The following is a 23474-nucleotide window of genomic DNA, read 5'->3' on the forward strand; positions in this document are numbered from 1 at the left end:
GTAACCACAATGGTGAATGCGGGGAGGTAACCACAATGGTGAATGCGGGGAGGTAACCGCAATGGTGAATGCGGGCAGGTAACCACAATGGTGAATGCGGGCAGGTAACCACAATGGTGAATGCGGGGAGGTAACCACAATGGTGAATGCGGGGAGGTAACCACAATGGTGAATGTGGGGAGGTAACCGCAATGGTGAATGCGGGCAGGTAACCGCAATGGTGAATGCGAGCAGGTAACCGCAATGGGGAATGCGGGCAGGTAACCGCAATGGGGAATGCGGGCAGGTAACCACAATGGGGAATGCGGGCAGGTAACCACAATGGGGAATGTGTGGAGGTAACCGCAATGGGGAATGCGGGCAGGTAACCGCAATGGTGAATGCGGGGAGGTAACCACAATGGGGAATGCAGGCAGGTAACCACAATGGGGAATGCAGGCAGGTAACCACAATGGGGAATGTGTGGAGGTAACCGCAATGGGGAATGCGGGCAGGTAACCGCAATGGGGAATGCGGGGAGGTAACCACAATGGGGAATGCGGGCAGGTAACCACAATGGGGAATGCGGGCAGGTAACCACAATGGGGAATGCGGGCAGGTAACCACAATGGGGAATGCGGGCAGGTAACCACAATGGGGAATGCGGGCAGGTAACCACAATGGGGAATGCGGGCAGGTAACCACAATGGGGGATGCGGGCAGGTAACCACAATGGGGGATGCGGGGAGGTAACCACAATGGGGGATGCGGGGAGGTAACCACAATGGTGAATGCGGGGAGGTAACCACAATGGTGAATGCGGGGAGGTAACCACAATGGGGGATGCGGGCAGGTAACCACAATGGGGGATGCGGGCAGGTAACCACAATGGTGACTGTAGGGAGCTGACCGCAATGGTGACTGTAGGGAGGTGACCGCAATGGTGAATGTGGGGAGGTAACCGCAATGGTGAATGTGGGGAGGTAACCACAATGGGGAATGTGGGGAGGTAACCACAATGGTGACTGCGGGGAGGTAACCACAATGGGGAATGCGGGGAGGTAACCACAATGGTGAATGCGGGCAGGTAACCACAATGGTGAATGTGGGGAGGTAACCACAATGGGGAATGTGGGCAGGTAACCACAATGGTGACTGTAGGGAGGTGACCACAATGGTGACTGTAGGGAGGTAACCACAATGGGGAATGTGGGGAGGTAACCACAATGGTGACTGCGGGGAGGTAACCACAATGGGGAATGCGGGGAGGTAACCACAATGGTGAATGCGGGCAGGTAACCACAATGGTGAATGTGGGGAGGTAACCACAATGGGGAATGTGGGGAGGTAACCACAATGGTGACTGCGGGGAGGTAACCACAATGGGGAATGCGGGGAGGTAACCACAATGGTGAATGCGGGCAGGTAACCGCAATGGTGAATGTGGGGAGGTAACCACAATGGGGAATGTGGGGAGGTAACCACAATGGTGACTGCGGGGAGGTAACCACAATGGGGAATGCGGGGAGGTAACCACAATGGTGAATGCGGGCAGGTAACCACAATGGTGAATGTGGGGAGGTAACCACAATGGTGAATGCGGGCAGGTAACCACAATGGGGGATGCGGGCAGGTAACCACAATGGGGGATGCGGGCAGGTAACCACAATGGTGACTGTAGGGAGCTGACCGCAATGGTGACTGTAGGGAGGTGACCGCAATGGTGAATGTGGGGAGGTAACCGCAATGGTGAATGTGGGGAGGTAACCACAATGGGGAATGTGGGGAGGTAACCACAATGGTGACTGCGGGGAGGTAACCACAATGGGGAATGCGGGGAGGTAACCACAATGGTGAATGCGGGCAGGTAACCACAATGGTGAATGTGGGGAGGTAACCACAATGGTGAATGCGGGCAGGTAACCACAATGGTGAATGCGGGGAGGTAACCACAATGGGGAATGTGGGCAGGTAACCACAATGGTGACTGTAGGGAGGTGACCACAATGGTGACTGTAGGGAGGTAACCACAATGGTGACTGTAGGGAGGTAACCACAATGGGGAATGTGGGGAGGTAACCACAATGGTGACTGTAGGGAGGTAACCACAATGGTGACTGTAGGGAGGTAACCACAATGGTGACTGTAGGGAGGTAACCACAATGGTGACTGTAGGGAGGTAACCACAATGGTGACTGTAGGGAGGTAACCACAATGGTGACTGTAGGGAGGTGACCCCAGTGGTGAATGTGGGGAGGTAACCACAATGGGGAATGCGGGCAGGTAACCGCAATGGGGAATGCGGGCAGGTAACCACAATGGTGAATGTGGGGAGGTAACCGCAATGGTGAATGTGGGGAGGTAAGCACAATGGGGAATGCGGGCAGGTAACCACAATGGGGAATGCGGGGAGGTAACCACAATGGGGAATGCGGGGAGGTAACCACAATGGGGAATGCGGGGAGGTAACCACAATGGGGAATGCGGGGAGGTAACCACAATGGGGAATGCGGGGAGGTAACCACAATGGGGAATGCGGGGAGGTAACCACAATGGGGAATGCGGGGAGGTAACCACAATGGGGAATGCGGGGAGGTAACCACAATGGGGAATGCGGGGAGGTAACCACAATGGGGAATGCGGGGAGGTAACCACAATGGGGAATGCGGGGACGTAACCACAATGGGGAATGCGGGGAGGTAACCACAATGGGGAACGCAGGGTACACCAACATCTTACTTACCGAGTGACTCTGTATTTGCAGTCTGTTTAACTCTGTTAAGATCGTTCACAAACGTGCAGTCGCTGCCATCAATGATGCATTTTTCCTTTTTACCTGACATGAAAATGCAGAAAATCTGTTCAGTGTTACTTTAAAAAGCTCTAATGGAGGAGTAAGGGAGAACTCCACCTCAACATATAAATGACATGACTGATAGACTGGGGCTCCCCTCAATGGAAGTGTCAGGCCATATTTCTACATTTTAGCAAACAACTTGTTGCACTGCAGAATTCGTGGAGGCATGTAATAAAGAAACTTCCAGCACTACATGTACCATGGTCTCCTTTGGATTTTGCTAGTACATGCCACAAACATCTAATCCCCGGAGGTCTGCCTGGTACGGCCACCAGTTGCTAGAAAGCACAGGTAAATTCATTTCCTAATGGTTTGGCTTTTTTCAGATGGCGCACGGTCAAGTAAAGCCGGCGAGTAGCTTTTCCCTTTTCTAGCGCTGCTGCTACTATATTCTATTGATCCATGGGGTCCACTGTGGTCATCACACATTGCACCTAACATTGACCCCAATTTAAAGGTGGTTATCCTGTAAAAATATTCACATGAAGAATAGAAAAACCTCAGCCCCATGATGCCTCCTATACCCCAAATTCTGAGACGCTCCGGACACACTTAGCTGCGTGTGTGGATGACATAAGATAAAAAAAAAGTTATACCTGTTGAAAGAAAAGGAGGGGAAAAAAAAAAAAAAAAACAACCCAAAAACTTAAAAAGGGGATTTAAAAAAATAAAAAAAAAGTGTCCATCAAGTTCAACCCATGAAGGGTGGCGAACTTGGATAAACCTTGTCTATTGGTTTTCCCCATTTAATAATAATATTATATTATTATTATTATTAATTTTATTCATTTATATAGCGCTATTAATTCCATAGCACTTTACATACATCAGGAACACTGTCCCCATTGGGGCTCACAATCTAGAGTCCTTATCTGTATGTCTTTGGAGTGTGGGAGGAAACCGGAGAACCCTGAGGAAACCCACACAAACACGGCGAGAACATACAAACTCCTTGCAGATGGTGTCCTTGGTGGGATTTGAACCCAAGACCCCAGCGCTGCAAGACTGCAGTGCTAACCACTGAGCCACCGTGCCACCCATTTACAGTATTGGAACAGATCAATATCCACCATCCGTGAGAACAGTCATATTAGCTCACTGTAGATCCAGAAAGAAGGGAATTTTGTTTACTTACCGTAAATTCCTTTTCTTCTAGCTCCAATTGGGAGACCCAGACAATTGGGTGTATAGGCTATGCCTCCGGAGGCCACACAAAGCATTACACTAAAAGTGTAAAGCCCCTCCCCTTCAGGCTATACACCCCCCGTGCTGCTACGGGCTCATCAGTTTTGGTGCAAAAGCCAGAAGGAGGAAAAAATTATAAACTGGTTTAAAGTAAATTCAATCCGAAGGAATATCGGAGAACTGAAACCATTTAACATGAACAACATGTGTATAAAAAAAACAGGGGCGGGTGCTGGGTCTCCCAATTGGAGCTAGAAGAAAAGGAATTTACGGTAAGTAAACAAAATTCCCTTCTTCTTTGTCGCTCCTAATTGGGAGACCCAGACAATTGGGACGTCCAAAAGCAATCCCTGGGTGGGTAAATAATACCTCATAATAGAGCCGTAACGGCTCCGTCCTACAGGTGGGCAACTGCCGCCTGAAGGACTTGCCTACCTAGGCTGGCATCTGCCGAAGCATAGGTATGCACCTGATAGTGTTTTGTGAAAGTGTGCAGGCTCGACCAGGTAGCTGCCTGACACACCTGCTGAGCCGTAGCCTGGTGTCGCAAGGCCCAGGACGCTCCCACGGCCCTGGTAGAATGGGCCTTCAGTCCTGAGGGAACCGGAAGCCCCGAGGAACGGTAAGCTTCGAGAATTGGTTCCTTGATCCACCGAGCTAGGGTTGATTTGGAAGCTTGTGTCCCTTTACGCTGGCCAGCGACAAGGACAAAGAGTGCATCCGAGCGGCGCAGGGGCGCCATACGAGAAATGTAGAGTCTGAGTGCTCTCACCAGATCTAACAAGTGCAAATCCTTTTCACATTGGTGAACTGGATGAGGACAAAACGAGGGTAAGGAGATGTCCTGATTGAGATGAAAAGGGGATACCACCTTAGGGAGGAATTCCGGAACCGGACGCAGAACCACCTTGTCCTGGTGAAACACCAGGAAAGGAGCTTTGCATGATAACGCTGCCAACTCAGACACTCTCCGAAGTGAGGTGACTGCTACTAGAAAAACCACTTTCTGCGAAAGGCGTGAGAGAGAAATATCCCTCATTGGCTCGAACGGTGGTTTCTGAAGGACCATCAGCACCCTGTTCATATCCCAGGGTTCTAACGGACGCTTGTAAGGAGGGACGATGTGACAAACCCCCTGCAGGAACGTGCGTACCTGTGGGAGCCTGGCCAGGCGCTTCTGAAAAAACACAGAGAGCGCAGAGACTTGTCCCTTAAGGGAGCCTAGCGACAAACCCTTTTCCAATCCGGATTGAAGAAAGGACAGAAAAGTGGGCAAGGCAAAAGGCCAGGGAGAAAACGCCTGAGCAGAGCACCACGACAGGAATATTTTCCACGTCCTGTGGTAGATCTTGGCGGACGTTGGTTTCCTAGCCTGTCTCATAGTGGCAATGACCTCTTGAGATAGTCCTGAAGACGCTAGGATCCAGGACTCAATGGCCACACAGTCAGGTTGAGGGCCGCAGAATTCAGATGGAAAAACGGCCCTTGAGACAGCAAATCTGGTCGATCTGGCAGTGCCCACGGGTGGCCGACCATGAGATGCCACAGATCTGGGTACCACGACCTCCTCGGCCAGTCTGGAGCGACGAGGATGGCGCGGCGGCAGTCGGCCGTGATCTTGCGTAACACTCTGGGCAACAGTGCCAGAGGAGGAAACACATAAGGAAGCTGAAACTGCGACCAATCGTCTTCCCCCCACAGCAGAATCCGCCGGACTTCCTGGAAGGCTTGCCGACTGCGTGTCCCACCTTGGTGGTTGATGTAAGCCACCGCTGTGGAGTTGTCCGACTGAATTCGGATCTGCTTGCCTTCCAGCCACTGCTGGAACGCTTTTAGGGCAAGATACACTGCCCTGATCTCCAATACATTGATCTGAAGTGAGGACTCTTGCTGAGTCCACGTACCCTGAGCCCTGTGGTGGAGAAAAACTGCTCCCCACCCTGACAGGCTCGCGTCCGTCGTAACCACCTCCCAGTCCCCTTGAAGGAGACGCAGGCGAAACTGCGCGAAAGGTACTGCTTCCATTGCTGCCACCATCTTCCCCAGGAAGTGCATGAGGCGCCTCAAGGGGTGTGACCGACCTTGAAGGAGAGATTGTACCCCTGTCTGTAGCGGACGCTGTTTGTCCAGCGGAAGCTTCACTATCGCTGGACGAGTATGAAACTCCATGCCAAGATATGTCAGCGATTGGACCGGTGTCAGATTTGACTTTGGAAAATTGATGATCCACCCGAAACTCTGGAGAATCTCCAGAGTGACGTTGAGGCTGTGTTGGCATGCCTCTTGAGAGGGTGCCTTGACCAGCAGATCGTCTAAGTAGGGTATCACAGAGTGACCCTGAGAGTGGAGGAGGGATTCCATCCGGAACCGCCTGGTCCTTACGTGTTTGTTGAGCAGTTTTAGGTCCAAACCAGGACGGAAGGACCCGTCCTTCTTTGGAACCACAAACAGGTTGGAGTAGAAACCGTGACGCTGTTGCTGAAGAGGAACCGGGACCACCACTCCTACTGCCTTCAGAATGTCCACCGCCTGCAGCAGTGCATCGACTCGCTCGGGAGGCGGAGATGTGCTGAAGAATCGAGTCGGAGGACGAGAGCTGAACTCTATCCTGTAACCATGAGACAAAATGTCTCTCACCCAACGGTCTTTTACTTGTGGTAGCCAGGTGTCGCAAAAGCGGGAGAGCCTGCCACCGACCGAGGATGCGGTGTGAGGAGGCCGTAAGTAATGAGGAAGCCGCCTTAGTAGCGGCACCTCCGGCGGTCTTTTTAGGGCGTGATTTAGACCGCCACGCGTCGGAGTTTCCCTGATCCTTGTGCGGCCTTTTGGACGAGGAGAATTGGGACCTGCCCGCACCCCGAAAGGACCGAAACCTCGACTGTCCCCTCCTCTGTTGGGGTGTTTTTGGTTTGGCCTGGGGTAAGGATGTTTCCTTTCCCTTGGATTGTTTGATGATTTCATCCAATCTCTCACCAAACAAGCGGTCGCCAGAAAATGGCAAACCAGTTAAGCACTTTTTGGAAGCCGAATCTGCCTTCCATTCCCGTAGCCACAAGGCCCTGCGTATTGCCACCGAATTGTCGGCTGCAACCGCCGTACGGCTCGCAGAGTCCAGGACAGCATTAATAGTGTAGGACGCAAATGCCGACGTTTGAGAGGTTATGGACGCCACCTGCGGCGCAGACGTACGTGTGAGTGCGTCAATTTGCGCCTGACCAGCTGAGATAGCTTGGAGTGCCCATACGGCTGCGAATGCTGGAGCAAAAGACGCGCCGATAGCTTCATAGATGGATTTCAACCAGAGCTCCATCTGTCTGTCAGTGGCATCCTTGAGTGAAGCTCCATCTTCCACTGCAACTATGGATCTAGCCGCCAGTCTGGAGATTGGAGGATCCACCTTGGGACACTGAGTCCAGCCCTTGACCACGTCAGGGGGGAAAGGGTATCCTTAAGGTGCTTGGAAAAACGCTTATCTGGACAATCTCGGTGTTTCTGGACTGCCTCTCTGAAGTCAGAGTGGTCCAGAAACATACTCTTTGTACGCTTGGGAAACCTGAAACGGAATTTCTCCTGCTGAAAAGCTGACTCCTCCACTGGAGGAGCTGAGGGAGAAATATCCAACATTTCATTGATGGACGCAATAAGATCATTCACTATGGCGTCCCCATCAGGAGTATCAAGGTTGAGAGCGGCTTCAGGATCAGAATCCTGATCAGCTACCTCCGCTTCATCATACAGAGAGTCCTCTCGCTGAGACCCTGAACATTGTGATGATGTCGAGGGGATTTCATAGCGAGCTTTCTTAGTCGGTCTGGGGTTGCGGTCCGTGTCAGAGACCTCACCCTGGGATCCATGAGACACCCCGGGAAGACATTGCTGTTCCAACTGAGGGGGACCATGGGACAATGATTCTACAGTGTCCCTGGCTTGAGATGCTGGCCTTGACTGCAAGGCTTCTAATATCTTAGCCATAGTCTCAGAAAGTCTTTCAGTAAAAACTGCAAACTCTGTCCCTGTCACCTGGACAGTGTTAACAGGTGGTTCTCCCTGGGCCACCCTTAGCAGAGGCTCCGGCTGAGAAAGTGCCACAGGGGCCGAGCATTGCACACAATGAGGGTCAGTGGAACCTGCCGGCAGTATAGCCGTACATGCTGCACAGGCAGCATAGTAAGTCTGTCCCTTGCTATTTGTGGACGACATGCTGTTGTCTCCTCTGAGCAATACAGGAGGGGATATAGCCAAAAATCAACAGTGCACCATACAGTGTAAAGTATAGACTATAATCCATAAACTATAAATACACTTGCACTAGTGGGGCCAGCACCACAGGTGCTGCTTACCGCCCTTGCAAAGCGTTTGTGTGGGCACCAGAATTCCTGCCTGGGTCTCTTTCAGCTTGTCTGTCCTCTCCAGCGTTAGCAGAGCTGAGAGTAATGGCTGCCAGCGTCCTGAGGAGAGGAGGGAGCCGTGGGCGTGACCCAGAAAAGTGCGGGAACTGGTGCCCCACTGTGCAGAGTGAGGGGGGTGGAGTATGCAAAGCATGCTCCAGCCCTTAGTGCTGCTGTACTGTAGCCATACCCTGTACAGCGTCCCGCCCGTCCCCTGACTGGCAGGGCTGAGGGCGGGAAGAAAAGAGACTAGGCCGCAGAAGCCGGGGACTCGAGTTATAAGCGCGGCCGCCGTATAAGCGCGGTCGGCGCGGAAGTCCCCGGCGCACTAACAGTCCCAGCCGCGCCACAGTGTACCCATGGCAGCGGCGGCCAGCGCGGCAGTCCCCCTACACAAACACACTCAGCAACGCTGAGTGTATAGTGGCACAAAACGCAGTCAGCGCTGCGGTCCCCGGTGCACTAGCACACCCAGCAATGCTGGAGTGTTGCTGTGCGCGGTCCCCACGGGGACCCAGAGTACCTCCAAGTAGCAGGGCCATGTCCCTGAACGATACCCGGCTCCTATCCAGCAGGGTCCTCAGGAGCTGTGGATGGAGCACGGTCTCCTGTGCCTGGAGACCGATGAGATCCCACTTCACCCAGAGCCCTAATTGAGGGATGGGGAAGGAAAGCAGCATGTGGGCTCCAGCCTCCGTACCCGCAATGGATACCTCAACCTTAACAACACCGCCGACAAAAGTGGGGTGAGAAGGGAGCATGCTGGGGGCCCTGTTATGGGCCCTCTTTTCTTCCATCCGACATAGTCAGCAGCTGCTGCTGACTAAGCTGTGGAGCTATGCGTGGATGTCTGACCTCCTTCGCACAAAGCAAGAAAACTGATGAGCCCGTAGCAGCACGGGGGGTGTATAGCCTGAAGGGGAGGGGCTTTACACTTTTAGTGTAATGCTTTGTGTGGCCTCCAGAGGCATAGCTATACACCCAATTGTCTGGGTCTCCCAATTAGGAGCGACAAAGAAAATACGATTGCACCCCTTACACACCTCCCTCCAATTTTTATTTTTTTTTGGGGGGGGATTAAAAAAAATTAATAATTCTCTCTCGTTACCTGCAAGACTTTTCAGCTGGTCAAGTGTTGGGATAACAGGAGGATTTCTCTTCTGTAAGAAGAATAAGACCATCATGGTGAGGGAGAAATTGGTGATCCACTGTCCAGGAATGCCGCTAGTGATCCCGTGGACGCGAGCCCAGCATCTGAGAGTGAAGACCAGCGCCCGCACCCTGTGGTCCAGGTTACCGTAAATGTACAACAGCTCAGAGCTCCGCAGTGCAATTCTATAAACACAAAAAATAAAAAAAAACTTAAAACAATGTATAGATCCCTTGAATAATATATGTTCCGGGTGCCGTGCCGGTTTGGAATTAACTTCATATATTTTATCTCTCTCTATAATCAGCACTGATCACAAAGGGAGGAAACTCAACTAAATGTACAGCCTGGGTTATAAACAAATGATTGCAGTTTTCTGATGAATCCAGCAGAGGGCGCCATAGACTGAAATAATTCCCTGTTCACTGCAAAGTAACTAAAAAATATAAAATATGCTAAACAAATTGGTGAAACATTGGTGAACACCCCGAAATGGACTGTGTACTCTTGTACAGCTTTTTCGCCTTACGTCTTAAGTAACTCAAGCATCAGCAATTAAAGGGAACCTGTCACCAGAATTTTCGCAAATAAACTAAAAGAATCCCCTTCTGCGGCTCCTGGGCTGCGTTCTAGAAAGGTTCCTCTTGCTACTGGCCCCACTTTCAGACCTAAATAAACACTTTCTAAAATCTTACCTTTTGGTATGCTAATGATGTTTTCTGGGCACGGGGACGGGCTGTATTTCTTCCATTATTCCCCCTCCTGCCGCTGTTCACCGTCCCCCATTGTTCATTTACATAGATGAGGCCGCCAACCTCATGTAACGCAGTGCTCCTGAGTTCTTGCGCATGCGCAGTGGCACTATCGCGGGACTGAGCATTGTGCAAATTGCGAGCGCTGGTGAGGTTATTGCGCAGGCGCGAGATTATGGGCGGCGCTGTGAATGTCATCACCAGCGTCATCCAAGTACCCACCCATAATCTCGTGCCCACGCTTTTCCCTCTGTCTCCACCGTTATGCGCTAGTGCTGGCCATATCAAATCTTTAAATCAAATCTTTAGTTTTATATAGCGCTAACATATTCCGTAGCGCTTTACATACATCAGGAACACTGTCCCCATTGGGGCTCACAATCTAAAGTCCCAATCTGTATGTCTTTGGAGTGTGGGAGGAAACCGGAGGAAACCCACGCAAACACGGGGAGAACATACAAACTCCTTGCAGATGGTGTCCTTGGTGGGATTTGAACCCAGGAACCCAGCGCTGCAAGACTGCAGTGCTAACCACTGCGCCGCCCCATATTAATTATCCACGTTACCTATTACCGCGGGCACGAGATTATGGGTGGGTACTTGGATGACGCTGGTGATGACATTCCAGCGCCGCCCATAATCTCGCGCCTGCACAATAACCTCACCAGCGCTCGCAATTTGCACAATGCTCAGTCCCGTGATAGTGCCACTGCGCATGCGCAAGAACTCAGGAGCACTGCGTTACATGAGGGCGGCGGCCTCATCTATGTAAATGAACAATGGGGGACGGTGAACAGCGTCAGGAGGGGGAATAACGAAAGACATACAGCCCGTCCCCGTGGCCAGAAAACATCATTAGCATACCAAAAGGTAAGATTTTATAAAATATTTATTTAGGTCTGAAAGGGGGGCACAGTAGGAAGAGGAACCTTTCTAGAACGCAGCCCCGGAGCTGCAGAAGGGGAATCTTTTAGTTTCATAGTGAAAATTCTGGTGACAGGTTCCCTTTAAGGCCTTATTCAGACGTCCACATTTCACATCCGTTGTCACATCCATTTTTTTTTTGCACCAATTATAATCTATGGGGTTGTGCATAGATCACTTTTTTTTCCACGGACATAGAAACATGTCCGTTTTGATCAGATTAGCGGACCAATACTCCACACTCAAATGAATGGGTCAAGAATGATTCTTGTCATTGCTATATGTAGTGAGGAAGGGGGCTGCGTCCTCCGAAACGCACTGACCGGTCCTTTACTCCCTCAATAAAGACATGGAATAGTTTATTTGGTCTTGAATGGTGACAAGCGCGGTGTGATACTCTGTTTCTTTCATCTTTCTCCTTCTGAATACTTTGGGGTACAGGTGTTTCCACATTGATACTACGTGATTTTAGGAGCAGTGACTGGCACAATCCCTATATGCGAGTTTACCTATTTTGATAATTGGGTTTTCAATTTGGTAAGACCCTATTGTGCTACGTGTCCACAGCTTCTCCATTCCACAGCTCAAAAGTGGTGACAGATTCCCTTTAAAAAGGAATCTGTCAGCACGACTGAACCCCCAAACCACAGTTAGGCCGGGGCCACACGGGGCACTAGTGCGATGCTCGCATGACACTCGGCTCGCGCTGGCAGCACAGCAGGAGCCGAGTGTCATGCGAGTGTGCCTGCGTCTGAGGTCCGACTGTGCGAGCGGTCCTCAGCTGCAGAGGGCGGGCCAGAGCTGCGGAAGGGCGGGCTGGCACGGAGGAGGAGGAGGAGGGAGGGATTTATCTCCCTCTCTCCTCCATAGCCAGCTATTGCGATTCTCGCCCTGCACTCGCAGTACACCGGTGTACCGCGAGTGCAGTGCGATTTTTCTCTCGCCCCATAGACTTGAATGGGTGCGAGAGAAAGAGTCTCGCATTACAGTTGCAGCATGCTGCGATTGTTTTCTCGGTCCGATTAGGGCTGAGAAAATAATTGCTCATAGGTGCTGACACACAGGCTAATATTGGTCCGAGGGGAATGCGATGTTTTATCACACTCCACTCGCACCGATTTTCTCGCCGTGTGGCTTAGGCCTTATTGTCATGCAGACATTCCAAAATTAACAATTGCAAAGCTGCACTTTTTTTTTTTTTTTGCAATTTCAAATGTGAATGGAATGTTTTTTCCCCGATTTCCACTGCATCACATGATGAAATGAATGGTGGCATAAAAGTACAACTCACCCCCCCCCCCCCCAAAAAAAAAGGGCCTTCATATGACTATATTCATGGAAAAATGAAAAAAAAAAAAAAAAAAAAAAGTTATGGCTCCTGATAGAAGGGGGAAAAAAAATAGAAAATTACCCAGGGGTGAAGGGATTAAAGGGGTTTTCCCCACAACGTTAATGTTAAAGTGGAGTTTAATCAATGGATCTTGGAATAATAATCATTTTCACAGCTGATTCTTCTTGTGAGGTAAAACATTTCATTGCCTGTTTTTAAACAATGTTTTACCTCAAAGGAAGAATAATTTATGATCCTACACTGCAATGTCTCTATACTCTCTTTTCCTTCCTCCCCTGCCCAGGAGATGTGGTGTGGTCAGGTCATGTCCCTGCACGGTCAGACACAGCCATTACACAGCAATGACACATATATAACATTATCTCAGCACAGGAACATTTGTTATAAACACATCCAATTGTATAAATCATCATTATTCCAAGACGTAGTGATTAAAATCAACTTTGTTTGAGGGGAAAATCCCTTTAAGTGCTCTTTATGTGACACAACATCCAAAGCCAATGTCTCCCATGGTTTTATCCAACCAGCACTAAAGTCTTTAGCTGGATTGATGGATCACTGTCTGTGTGATGTTAAATGCCAGTTAAATGCCAAGCAACATCAACCAATGAGCTATCAAAGCAGCAACAGACAGAAGATATAAAGGTGTCGATGGATTTACATTTCAAAGACTTGCATATGTGGTTTGGTGGCATTGATCTTATTGACAGTCTCTTGCTTTTTTTTCTTACCAAAGAGTGGTTGTTTCTTTTTCTGTGCAATATTGGCTTATTATTATGCTTAAAAGGATATATTTTTTTCTATTTTACATTAGGTCAAAGAAGGTTTAACCTCATAACGACGGCCGTACGACAAAGCGGCGGCAAAACAGGGTACTTATTCTGTTCCGCCGCTTTAAAGCGGCGGCCCGAAAAAACCCTGTAGCGCCCCCTAGCGACCGAAAATCTCGGGGGTTTCAGCTACCGGGGGTAGCTGAGACCCCCCCAGATTATGAATCGGGGTGTTTTTTTTGGACCCCGATCATGTGATCGGCGGTATACACTGTATACCGACGAACACATGAAAAAAAAAGAAATGGCCGGTAAAACTGATTTCTTTTTCATCTGACATGATCAAACATGTCAGATGAGAAAGAAATCTAAACCCCTAGTGCCCCCAAAGCCCCCGGTACCGGAGAGTCCCCCCACCACCCCTACCCCCCCTCCGGAGCACTCAAAATGGCGCCGAAGCGCACAGAAAACTGCCGCCGGCGCCGGCTCTGCATTCATTTCCCTCCGATCTGAAATGATCAAACATTTCAGATCGGAGGGAAATGTCCTCCCCCTGACCCCTCCTCCGGTCCACCGGAGCCCTCTGGTCACCGGAGCCACCTCCGGTTCTCCAGAGCCACCACCCCCCTCCCCCCTCCAGAGCGTGGAAGATGGCGGCGCACAGCGCGCGGCCGCATTCATTCTGCTCTTTCTGACGCATGTGACACGTCACATGCGACAGAAAGGTGTCCCCAGGTCCCGCTAGGTCACCCCCAGTCACCCCCCCCAGCCCCCGGTCTTACGTTACCTGTCTGGTGATCCGTCCCGCGATCACGCCGCCTCCTTCTTGAATGCTGGCGGCGCATGCGCAGACAGCGGCTGTCAGCTGGATCCCTGCAAGCAGGGACCCTGACGTCGCTGCTGCACAGGCTCCACTGTGGACCGGGGGAGGGTGAGTGCGGTAATCTGCAGTCACACTCCTCACATGGAGAGACTGCTGTTCCAGAAAATGGGGGGTACGTTCTGTGAGCGTGCCCCTCATATTCTGGAATGAGGTTACTGCAGGTCACTCTGCCCTAGGTTGGACCGGGGCAGTGTGAGTGCAGTATTCTCAGATTACTGCACCCACACTGCTCATGGAGAGCTTGCTCTTCCAGAAAATGGGGGATACGTTCCATGAATGTGCCCCCCATATTCTAGAAGATCCAGAGTCGGCGTGGGACCTCCAAAATGGATTACAGCGACCGGAATTTCTTTATTTTCAATAAATTGGGGAAAGAGGAATGTTTCGGGGAGTGTTTTTTCAAATACATTTTTTTTTTGTCTTTTTTTTTTTTCTATTACTGACTGGGTTAGTGATGTCGGGTATCTGTTCAGATGCCGTGACATCACTAACCCCAGGGTTTGATGCCAGGTGACATTACAGCTGGTATCAACCCCATATATTACCCCGTCTGCCACCGCACCAGGGCGCGGGATGAGCTGGGGCGAAGCGCCAGGATTGGCGCATCTAATGGATGCGCCACTTCTGGGGTGGCTGCGGCCTGCTATTTTTAGGCTGGGAAGAGTCCAATAACCATGGCTCTTCCCACCCTGAGAATACCAGACCCCAGCTGTCCGCTTCACCTTGGCTGGTGATCTAATTTGGGGGGGACCCCACGGTTTGTTTTTTTTAAAAAAAAACGCCTGGGGAGCCCTCCAAATTGATCACCAGACAAGGTGAAGCTGTCAGCTGTGGTTTGCAGGCTACAGCTGTCTGCTTTACCCTAGCTGGCTATCAAAAATAGGGGGGACCCCACGTCGTTTATTTTAATTATTAATTTTTTGGGGGGCTAAATACAAGGCTAGGCACCCTTTAGTGCCACATGAAAGGCACCAAAGGGCGCCAGCTTAGAATATGCAGGGGGTGGGACGTTATATATGTTTGACATCTATCCATTCATCCATTGTAGCATTTTAGGCTGTGCGCCCATAATCGGGGTTTGCAGCGTTTTGGGCGCAGAGTGTGTCCATAGTGTGTCCCTGTGTCCATAGCGCTGCGTTGTGCAGTAGAAGCACAGTGGAAGGATTTTTAGAAATCCCATGCCCAATGTGCTTCTTTTCTCCGCAGCATAAACCGACCTGTGGCGCAGCTTCCCGAGCCTCAGCATGTCAATTTATGCTGCGGAGACAAGAGTGTTCTCTGCAGGTAGCATAGAGCTCCACAGTGGCCTGAACCCAAATCGTGGGCATGGGCAGCTGCGTTCTCCTGTGGACAACACTCACATCTCTGCAGGAGGCTGACACTGTGTACTGGACGCCGTGTCGCTGGATCATGGCCACATAGCCTAAAAGTGAGACATTTGTTGCTACAGCAACATTTTTGTGAAGTACCTGTGGATTCAAAATGCTTACTATACTCCTGAATAAAATCCAGTTTCCAAAATGGAGTCACTTGTGGGGGGTTTCTGTTGTATAGGTACCCAAAAGGCCCTGCAAATGTGACATGGTGCCCGCAATTTATTTTAACTTTTCCAGAATTCAAATGGTGCTCCCTCCATTCCAAGCCCTCCCATTTATCCAAACAGAGGTTTTTGGCCACATGTGGGGTATCCCTGTGCTCATAAGACATTGGATAACAACCTGTGGGGTCCACGGTTTGTTGTTGTCTCTTGAAAAAGTGAGAAATTTGATGCTAAAGCAACATTTTTGTGAAAAAAATGAAAATTTTCAATATGGCAACCTAAGCTTATCAAATTCTGTGAAGTACTCGTGGATTCAAACTGCTCACTATACACCTAGATAAAAGCCTTGAGGTGTCTTGTTTCCAGAATGGAGTCACTTGTGGGGGACCGCCACTGTTTAGGCACCTCAGGGGCTCTCCAAATGCAACCTGGCGTCCGCTATTGATTCCAGCCAATTTTTCAGTCAAATGGCACTCCTTCCCTTCCGAGCCCTGCCATGCGCCCAAACAGTTGATTTCCACCACATATAAGGTATCGCCAAACTCAGGAGAAATTGCACAATAAATGTTATGCTGAATTTTTTCCTTGTAAAAAAAAAGCTACCTGGTTGAAATAACAATTTTGTGGTAAAATTTTATTTTTTTTTTTTCATGGCTCAACGTTATAAAATTCTGTGAAGCACCTGAGGGTTCAGGGTACTCACCAAACATCTAGATAAATTCCTTGAGGGGCCTAGTTTCCAAAATGGGGTCACTTGTGCGGGGTTTCTGCTGTTTAGGTACCTTAGGGGACCTCCAAATGCGACATGGTGCCCGCAATCTTTTTCAGCCAAATTTCCTTTCCAAAATTCAAATATTGCTCCTTTCGTTCCAAGCCCTCCCATTTGTCCAAACAAAGGTTTCAGACCACATGTGAGGTATCACCGCGCTCATAAAAAAGTGGTTAACAAACCTTGAGGTCAAATTTTTGGAATTACCTCTTGAAAAAGTGAGAAAATTGATGCTAAAGCAACATTTTTGAGAAAATTATTAAAATTTTCAATATGACAACGTAACGTTAACAAAATCTGTGAAGTACCTGTGGATCTAAAATGCTCACTATACCCCTAGATAGAAGCCTTGAGGGGTCTAGTTTCCAAAATGGTGTCACTTGTGAGGGATTTCTTCTGTTTAGGTACCTTAGCGGACCTGTAAATGCAACATGGTGCCCGCAATCTATTTCAGCCAAATTTGCTTTCCAAAATTCAAATATTGCTCCTTCTGTTCCGAGCCCTCCCATTTGTCCAAACAGAGGTTTCTGACCACATGTGGGGTATCGGCGCACTCATAAGAAAGTGGGGAACAAGTTTTGGGGTCCATTTTGTTGTGTTATTTCTTCTAAAAGTGAATAAATTTGGGTTAAAGCAACATTTTTAGGTAAAATTTAATTTTTGCTTTTTTTCATTCCACATTGCTTTTGTTCATGTGAAGCACCTGAAGGGTTAATAAACTTCTTGAATGTGGTTTTGAGTACTTTGGGGGGTGCAGTTTTTAGAATGGTGTCACTTTTGGGTATTTTCTGTCATCTACATCCTATTGAAGTCACTTCAAATGTGATGTGGTCCCTAAAAAACTGGTTTTGTAAATTTTGATGTAAAAATGAGAAATTGCTGATAAACTTTGAACCCCTCTAACTTCCTAACAAAAAAAAATTTTGTTTCCAAAATTGTGCTGATGTAAAGTAGACATGTGGGAAATGTTATTTATTAACTATTTTGTGTCACAGAAATCTCTGGTTTAACGGTATAAAAATTCAAAAGTTGAAAATTGCTAAATTTTCAAAATTTTTGCCAATATTCAATTTTTTTCATAAATAAACGCAAAAAATATTGTCCTAAATTTGGTACTAACATGAAGTCCAATATGTGACGAAAAAACAATCTCAGAATCACCGGGATCCGTTGAAGCGTTCCAGAGTTATAACCTCATGAAGTGACACTGGTCAGAATTGCAAAATTTGGTCTGGTCATTAAGGTGAAAATTAGCTCCGTCACTAAAGGGTTAAATAGCCACTGTAAAATTAGTGATTATGACTATTTTCAGACCCAATCCTGCCTGATCTCATATCCTGTAGGTACAGCACCATGTAAAAGGGCTACAGAATAAGGCCCCTTAAAGGGAATCTGTCACCAGATTTGGTGACTATAAGCTGCGGCCACCACCAGTGTCCTCTTATATCCATCAATCTAATACGCAGTATATAAAATCCCAGGACACTCTGTACAACATAAAAACACTTATAATACTCCCCTAGGGGGGGCAGTCCATTCCAATGGATGTTGCTGCTATCTGGCGCGGCACCTCCTCTCTGCGGCAATTGCAGTCCTCTTCTGAGGTCAATGTGCATGACATGTAGTCCTCCTTCTATGACATGTCCCACGTCTTCCACATAGGCTGGCATTGCGGTCCTGTGCAGGCGCACTTTGATCTGCCCTGCTGAGGGCAGACCAAAGTACTGTAATGCGCAGACGTGAGGAAAGGTTAAAGACCGCCCGCGCATGCGCATTACAATACTTTGATCTGCCCTCAGCAGGGCAGATCAAAGTGCGCCTGCGCAGGTCCGCAATGCCGGTGTAGAAGACCTAGATCACGTCATCCACACTGAGCGGGATAGAAGGAGGATGGAGAAAGCAGCAGAGGAGGCGCCGGACCGGAGAGCAGCAACACCCATTGGACCAGACCGCACCCTAGGTGAGACTTATAAAAGTGATCTTTACGTTCTACACAGCGGCCTGGGCTCTTATATACAGTATTTTGGAATGCTGTATATAAGAGCCCACAGGTGGTGGCCGCAGCTTTTAGTCCCCAAGCCTGATGACCGGTTCCCTTTAAACAATGCCATAAGAATGCGTATTGGAGGTCAATACAAGGGAAATAAACAGAGAATTAAGAATATTTTTTCACTCAAGTATTAGATGTAATTACTTGTTGTCGGCTGTCAGGTCACACTGGATGCCTGAGGGCTGGTGGCTGAACCGTACCAGAGGACAGCGGGCGTTTAGTATTTTATGTACTTCATTACATCCGGGGCCAAAGCTGTCTATACATTCACCAATCACAGACAGGATCTTCTGTTGTGCCGTTCTTCCCGAGGAGACGCGCCTCATCCAAAACTCTGCGCTGTAACCGCCTGTGGTCTGTGGACACATGAAGATTAATCCATCACACACTGGTGGGAGAAGATCAGCAAAGTATGGCGGGACGCCTCAGGTACGTTAGAGGAGCGGTGTAGCTTGGAGCTCCCAATTACTTATTTATACACTACAGTTCAAAAGTTTAGGGTCACTTAGATATTTCCTTATTTTTAAAGAAAAGCACATTTTTTTTCAGTAAAGCTAACAAATTAAACACAAATACACTATACATTGGTAATGTGGTAAATGACTATTCTAGCTTCAAACGTCTGGTTTTGAATGCAATATCTACATAGGTGTATAGAGGGCCATTTCCAACAACCACCTCTCCAGTGTTCTAACGGTACATTGTGCTTGCTGTGTTAGAAGGCTAATGGATTGTTAGAAATCCCCTGAAAACTCTTGTGCAAGTATGTTAGCACAGCTGAAAACAATTTTGCCGATTAGAGAAGCTATAAAACTGACCTTCCTTTGAGCTAGTTGAGAATCTGGGGCATTACATTTGTTGGTTCCATTAAAGGGAACCTGTCACCTTTTTTTTTTTTGGCGTATAAGCTGCGGCCACCACCACTGGGCTTTTATGTACAGCATTCTAACATGCTGTATATAAGAGCCCAGGCCGGGGGTATAACATAAAAACACTTTATAATACTTACCTAATGATGGCGCGGTGGGCCTTATGGGCGTCTCCATTGTCCGGTGCCGGCGCCTCCTCTTTCAGCCATCTTCGTTCTCTTTCTGAAGCCGCGGTGCATGACGGGTCCGACATCATCCACACTCGCCGGCCCCGCGCACTACAATACTGTGATCTGCCCTGCTAATGGCAAATCAAAGTGCGCCTGCACAGGACCTGAATGCCGGCGAGTGTGGATGACGTCGGACCCATCATGCACCGCGGCTAGAGAAGAAGGAGAACAAAGATGGCCAAAAGAGGCGGCACCGGAGAACAGAAACGCCCATAAGGTCCACAGCGTGACCGTTAGGCGAGTATTATAAAGTGTTTTTAATGTTATAACCCCAGCCTGGGCTCTTATATACAGCACTAGAAGGTGGCCCGATTCTACGCATCGGGTATTCTAGAATTTACGTATTGTGTAGTTCATGTATGATTTTTGTTATATATATATATAGATGTTGTTGTGTGTAGTTACCAAGTGTTTGTGTAGGGCGCTGTACATGTTCTGGGTGTTGTCTGGGTGTGGCGGGGGGTGAGAGCGGTGTTGTGTGTGTGTTGCGTGTGTTGCGTTGTTTGTGGAGCACTGTGTGTCTGTAGCGTTGTGTGTGTATGTGTTGCACGGTTTGTGTGGGTGTGGTGTGTTTTGGGGGGAGGTATGTTTTGTGCAATGTGTGTATTGCATGATATGTGCGTATATTTATGTATGGCGCGGTGTTTGTGTGTTGGGTGTTGTGTGTGTGCAGCGTTGTCTGTGTGTGTGGGTGTCTGTGTAGGGCGGTGTTTGTGGTTCCCAGTGTGTGTGTGGTGTGTTGTGTGTGTTGGGGGAGGTGTGCACCTCCCATCGTGCTCCATCCGCCATGCTGCGCACCCCCCATCGTGCTCCATCCGCCATGCTGCGCACTCCCAAACGTGCTCCATCCGCCATGCTGCGCACTCCCAAACGTGCTCCATCCGCCATGCTGCGCACTCCCAAACGTGCTCCATCCCCCATGCTGCGCACTCCCAAACGTGCTCCATCCCCCATGCTGCGCACTCCCAAACGTGCTCCATCCGCCATGCTGCGCACTCCCAAACGTGCTCCATCCGCCATGCTGCGCACTCCCAAACGTGCTCCATCCGCCATGCTGCGCACTCCCAAACGTGCTCCATCCGCCATGCTGCGCACTCCCAAACGTGCTCCATCCCCCATGCTGCGCACTCCTCATCGTGCTCCATCCCCCATGCTGCGCACCCCCCATCGTGCACCATCCCCCATGCTGCACCAGCATCAGCCTCTCTGCCCTCAGCATCAGCCTCTCTCCTCCCAGCATCAGCCTCTCTCCTCCCAGCATCAGCCTCTCTCCTCCCAGCATCAGCCTCTCTCCTCCCAGCATCAGCCTCTCTCCTCCCAGCATCAGCCTCTCTCTCCCAGCCTTCCCCAGGATCAGCCTCTCTCCTCCCAGCCTCCGTCCTCCCAGCCTTCCCCAGCATCAGCTTTCCCCTCCCAGCCTCCCTCAGCATCAGCCTTCCCCAGCATCAGCCTCTCTCCTCCCAGCCTCAGCCTCTCTCCTTCCAGCCTCCCCCAGCATCAGCCTCTCTCCTTCCAGCCTCCCTGAGCATCAGCCTCCCCTTCCCAGCCTTCCCCAGGATCAGCCTCTCTCCTCCCAGCCTCCTTCCTCCCAGCCTCCCCCTCCCAGCCTCCCTCAGCATCAGCCTTCCCCTCCCAGTCTCCCCCAGCATCAGCCTCCCCAAGCATCAGCCTCTCTCCTTCCAGCCTCCCCCAGCATCAGCCTCCCCAAGCATCAGCCTCCCTCGTCCCAGCCTCCCCCAGCATCAGCCTCCCCCAGCATCAGCCTCCCCCAGCATCAGCCTCCCCCAGCATCAGCCTCTCTCCTCCCAGCATCAGCCTCTCTCATCCCAGCATCAGCCTCTCTCATCCCAGCATCAGCCTCTCTCCTCCCAGCATCAGCCTCTCTCCTCCCAGCATCAGCCTCTCTCCTCCCAGCATCAGCCTCTCCTCTCTGTCCCCAGCATCAGCCTCTCTCCTCCCAGCGTTCCCTAGCATCAGCCTCTCTCCTCCCAGCCTCCCCCAGCATCAACCTCCCCCAGCATCAGCCTCTCTTCTTCCAGCCTCCCTCAGCATCAGCCTCTCTCCTTCCAGCCTCCCCCAGCATCAGCCTCCCTCTCCCAGCCTTCCCCAGGATCAGCCTCTCTCCTCCCAGCCTCCGTCCTCCCAGCCTTCCCCAGCATCAGCTTTCCCCTCCCAGCCTCCCTCAGCATCAGCCTTCCCCAGCATCAGCCTCTCTCCTCCCAGCCTCAGCCTCTCTCCTTCCAGCCTCCCGCAGCATCAGCCTCTCTCCTTCCAGCCTCCCGCAGCATCAGCCTCTCGCTCCCAGCCTACCCCAGGATCAGCCTCTCTCCTCCCAGCCTCCTTCCTCCCAGCCTTCCCCAGCATCAGCTTTCCCCTCCCAGCCTCCCTCAGCATCAGCCTCTCTCCTCCCAGCCTCAGCCTCTCTCCTTCCAGCCTCCCCCAGCATCAGCCTCCCCTTCCCAGCCTTCCCCAGGATCAGCCTCTCTCCTCCCAGCCTCCTTCCTCCCAGCCTCCTCCTCCCAGCCTCCTTCAGCATCAGCCTTCCCCTCCCAGTCTCCCCCAGCATCAGCCTCCCCCTCCCAGCCTTCCCCAAGATCAGCCTCTCTGCTCCCAGCCTCCTCCAGCACGCCGTGCTCCTCTGCCGACACTCACACACACGATCGCATACACTCACACACACCCGATCCCGACACTCACACACACCTGATCCCGACACTCACACACACCCGATCGCATACACTCACACACACAGACACTGACGATATCGCACATACGCGCTCACATTCACAACATCCGGAGATACCACATGCTTCTGGCCATGTGATCCTCCGTCAGGTCCTGGAAGGTCACAACAGCACAGTATCGAGGCCGAGAAGCAAGCGATATCGCCGGATGCTGTGAGTATGTGGATGCGATGTGTGTGTGAGGTGTTTGTGAGAGTGAGTGTGATCTGATGTGTGTGTGTGTGTGTGTGCTGTTATGTGCGTGCGTGTGGATCTTCCGCCGCTGCAGGACCTTGATGTGCTAGTAACTATGCTAGGATGGTTACCAGCGCATCACGTCCCCCACTCGCACGGGAGCCCACACCAGCATACGGCGGCAAGGCCAGCAATGCGAGGGTAAGTGTCGGCTGGGTTGGCGGCGTACGCTGATGTGGGCTCCCGTGGGGGGGGCGGGGGGGGGGGGGTTGTACAGTACTCACCTGGGAGCCGTGACCGTGTCAGTTCGGGGAATGCGCGGGGGGGCAGAGCTAACGTCCATTGCGTGAGGGGGGCGGGGCGTGGCGTGGCCGAGTTGCCAATGCCTGCAGGGTGCCGGGGCGAGAGGCCAATCTGTGGGGGGGGGGCGGAGCCTGGGCGAGCGGCTGGCCAATCCGTGTGGGGGCGCAGCCTGGGCGAGCGGCCAATCGGTGTGGGGGGGCGCGGCCATGGCGAGCCCAGCGGCCAATCAGCTTTGTGTCACCGTAAGGACACAATGTCACCGGAAGGACACAATTTTGAAGACAGACAGACAGACAGACAGACAGACAGAATAAGGCAATTATATATATAGATGTTAGAATGCTCTATATAAAAGCCCGGTGGTGGTGGCCGCAGCTTATAGCCCAAAAAACTGGTGACAGGTTCCATTTAAACTCTCAAAATTGCCAAAAAAAGAGAACTTTCATGTGAAACTCGACAGTCTATTCTTGTTCTTAGAAATGAAGGATATCCCATGCGAGAAATTGGCAACGGTTTTCAGAGGAGATAGATCCTGGTTGAACAATAGACGTAAACA

General features: G+C 50.6%; 1 protein-coding gene across 1 annotated transcript in view; it reads right to left on the reverse strand.

The window, feature by feature from the left end:
* Positions 1-23474, reverse strand: part of MTPAP (mitochondrial poly(A) polymerase) — a 68633-nt gene that overhangs the window by 12919 nt on the left and 32240 nt on the right. Inside the window, exons 5-7 of the mRNA XM_075315517.1 lie at positions 18743-18954; positions 9518-9744; positions 2723-2815 (exon numbers count right to left, since the gene is read on the reverse strand). Of these exons, the coding sequence (XP_075171632.1) occupies positions 2723-2815; positions 9518-9744; positions 18743-18954 (532 nt within the window). The remainder of the gene's footprint in view (positions 1-2722; positions 2816-9517; positions 9745-18742; positions 18955-23474) is intronic.

The sequence above is a fragment of the Anomaloglossus baeobatrachus genome, chromosome 6 (assembly GCF_048569485.1).
Source record: "Anomaloglossus baeobatrachus isolate aAnoBae1 chromosome 6, aAnoBae1.hap1, whole genome shotgun sequence".
Lineage (NCBI taxonomy): Eukaryota > Metazoa > Chordata > Amphibia > Anura > Aromobatidae > Anomaloglossus > Anomaloglossus baeobatrachus.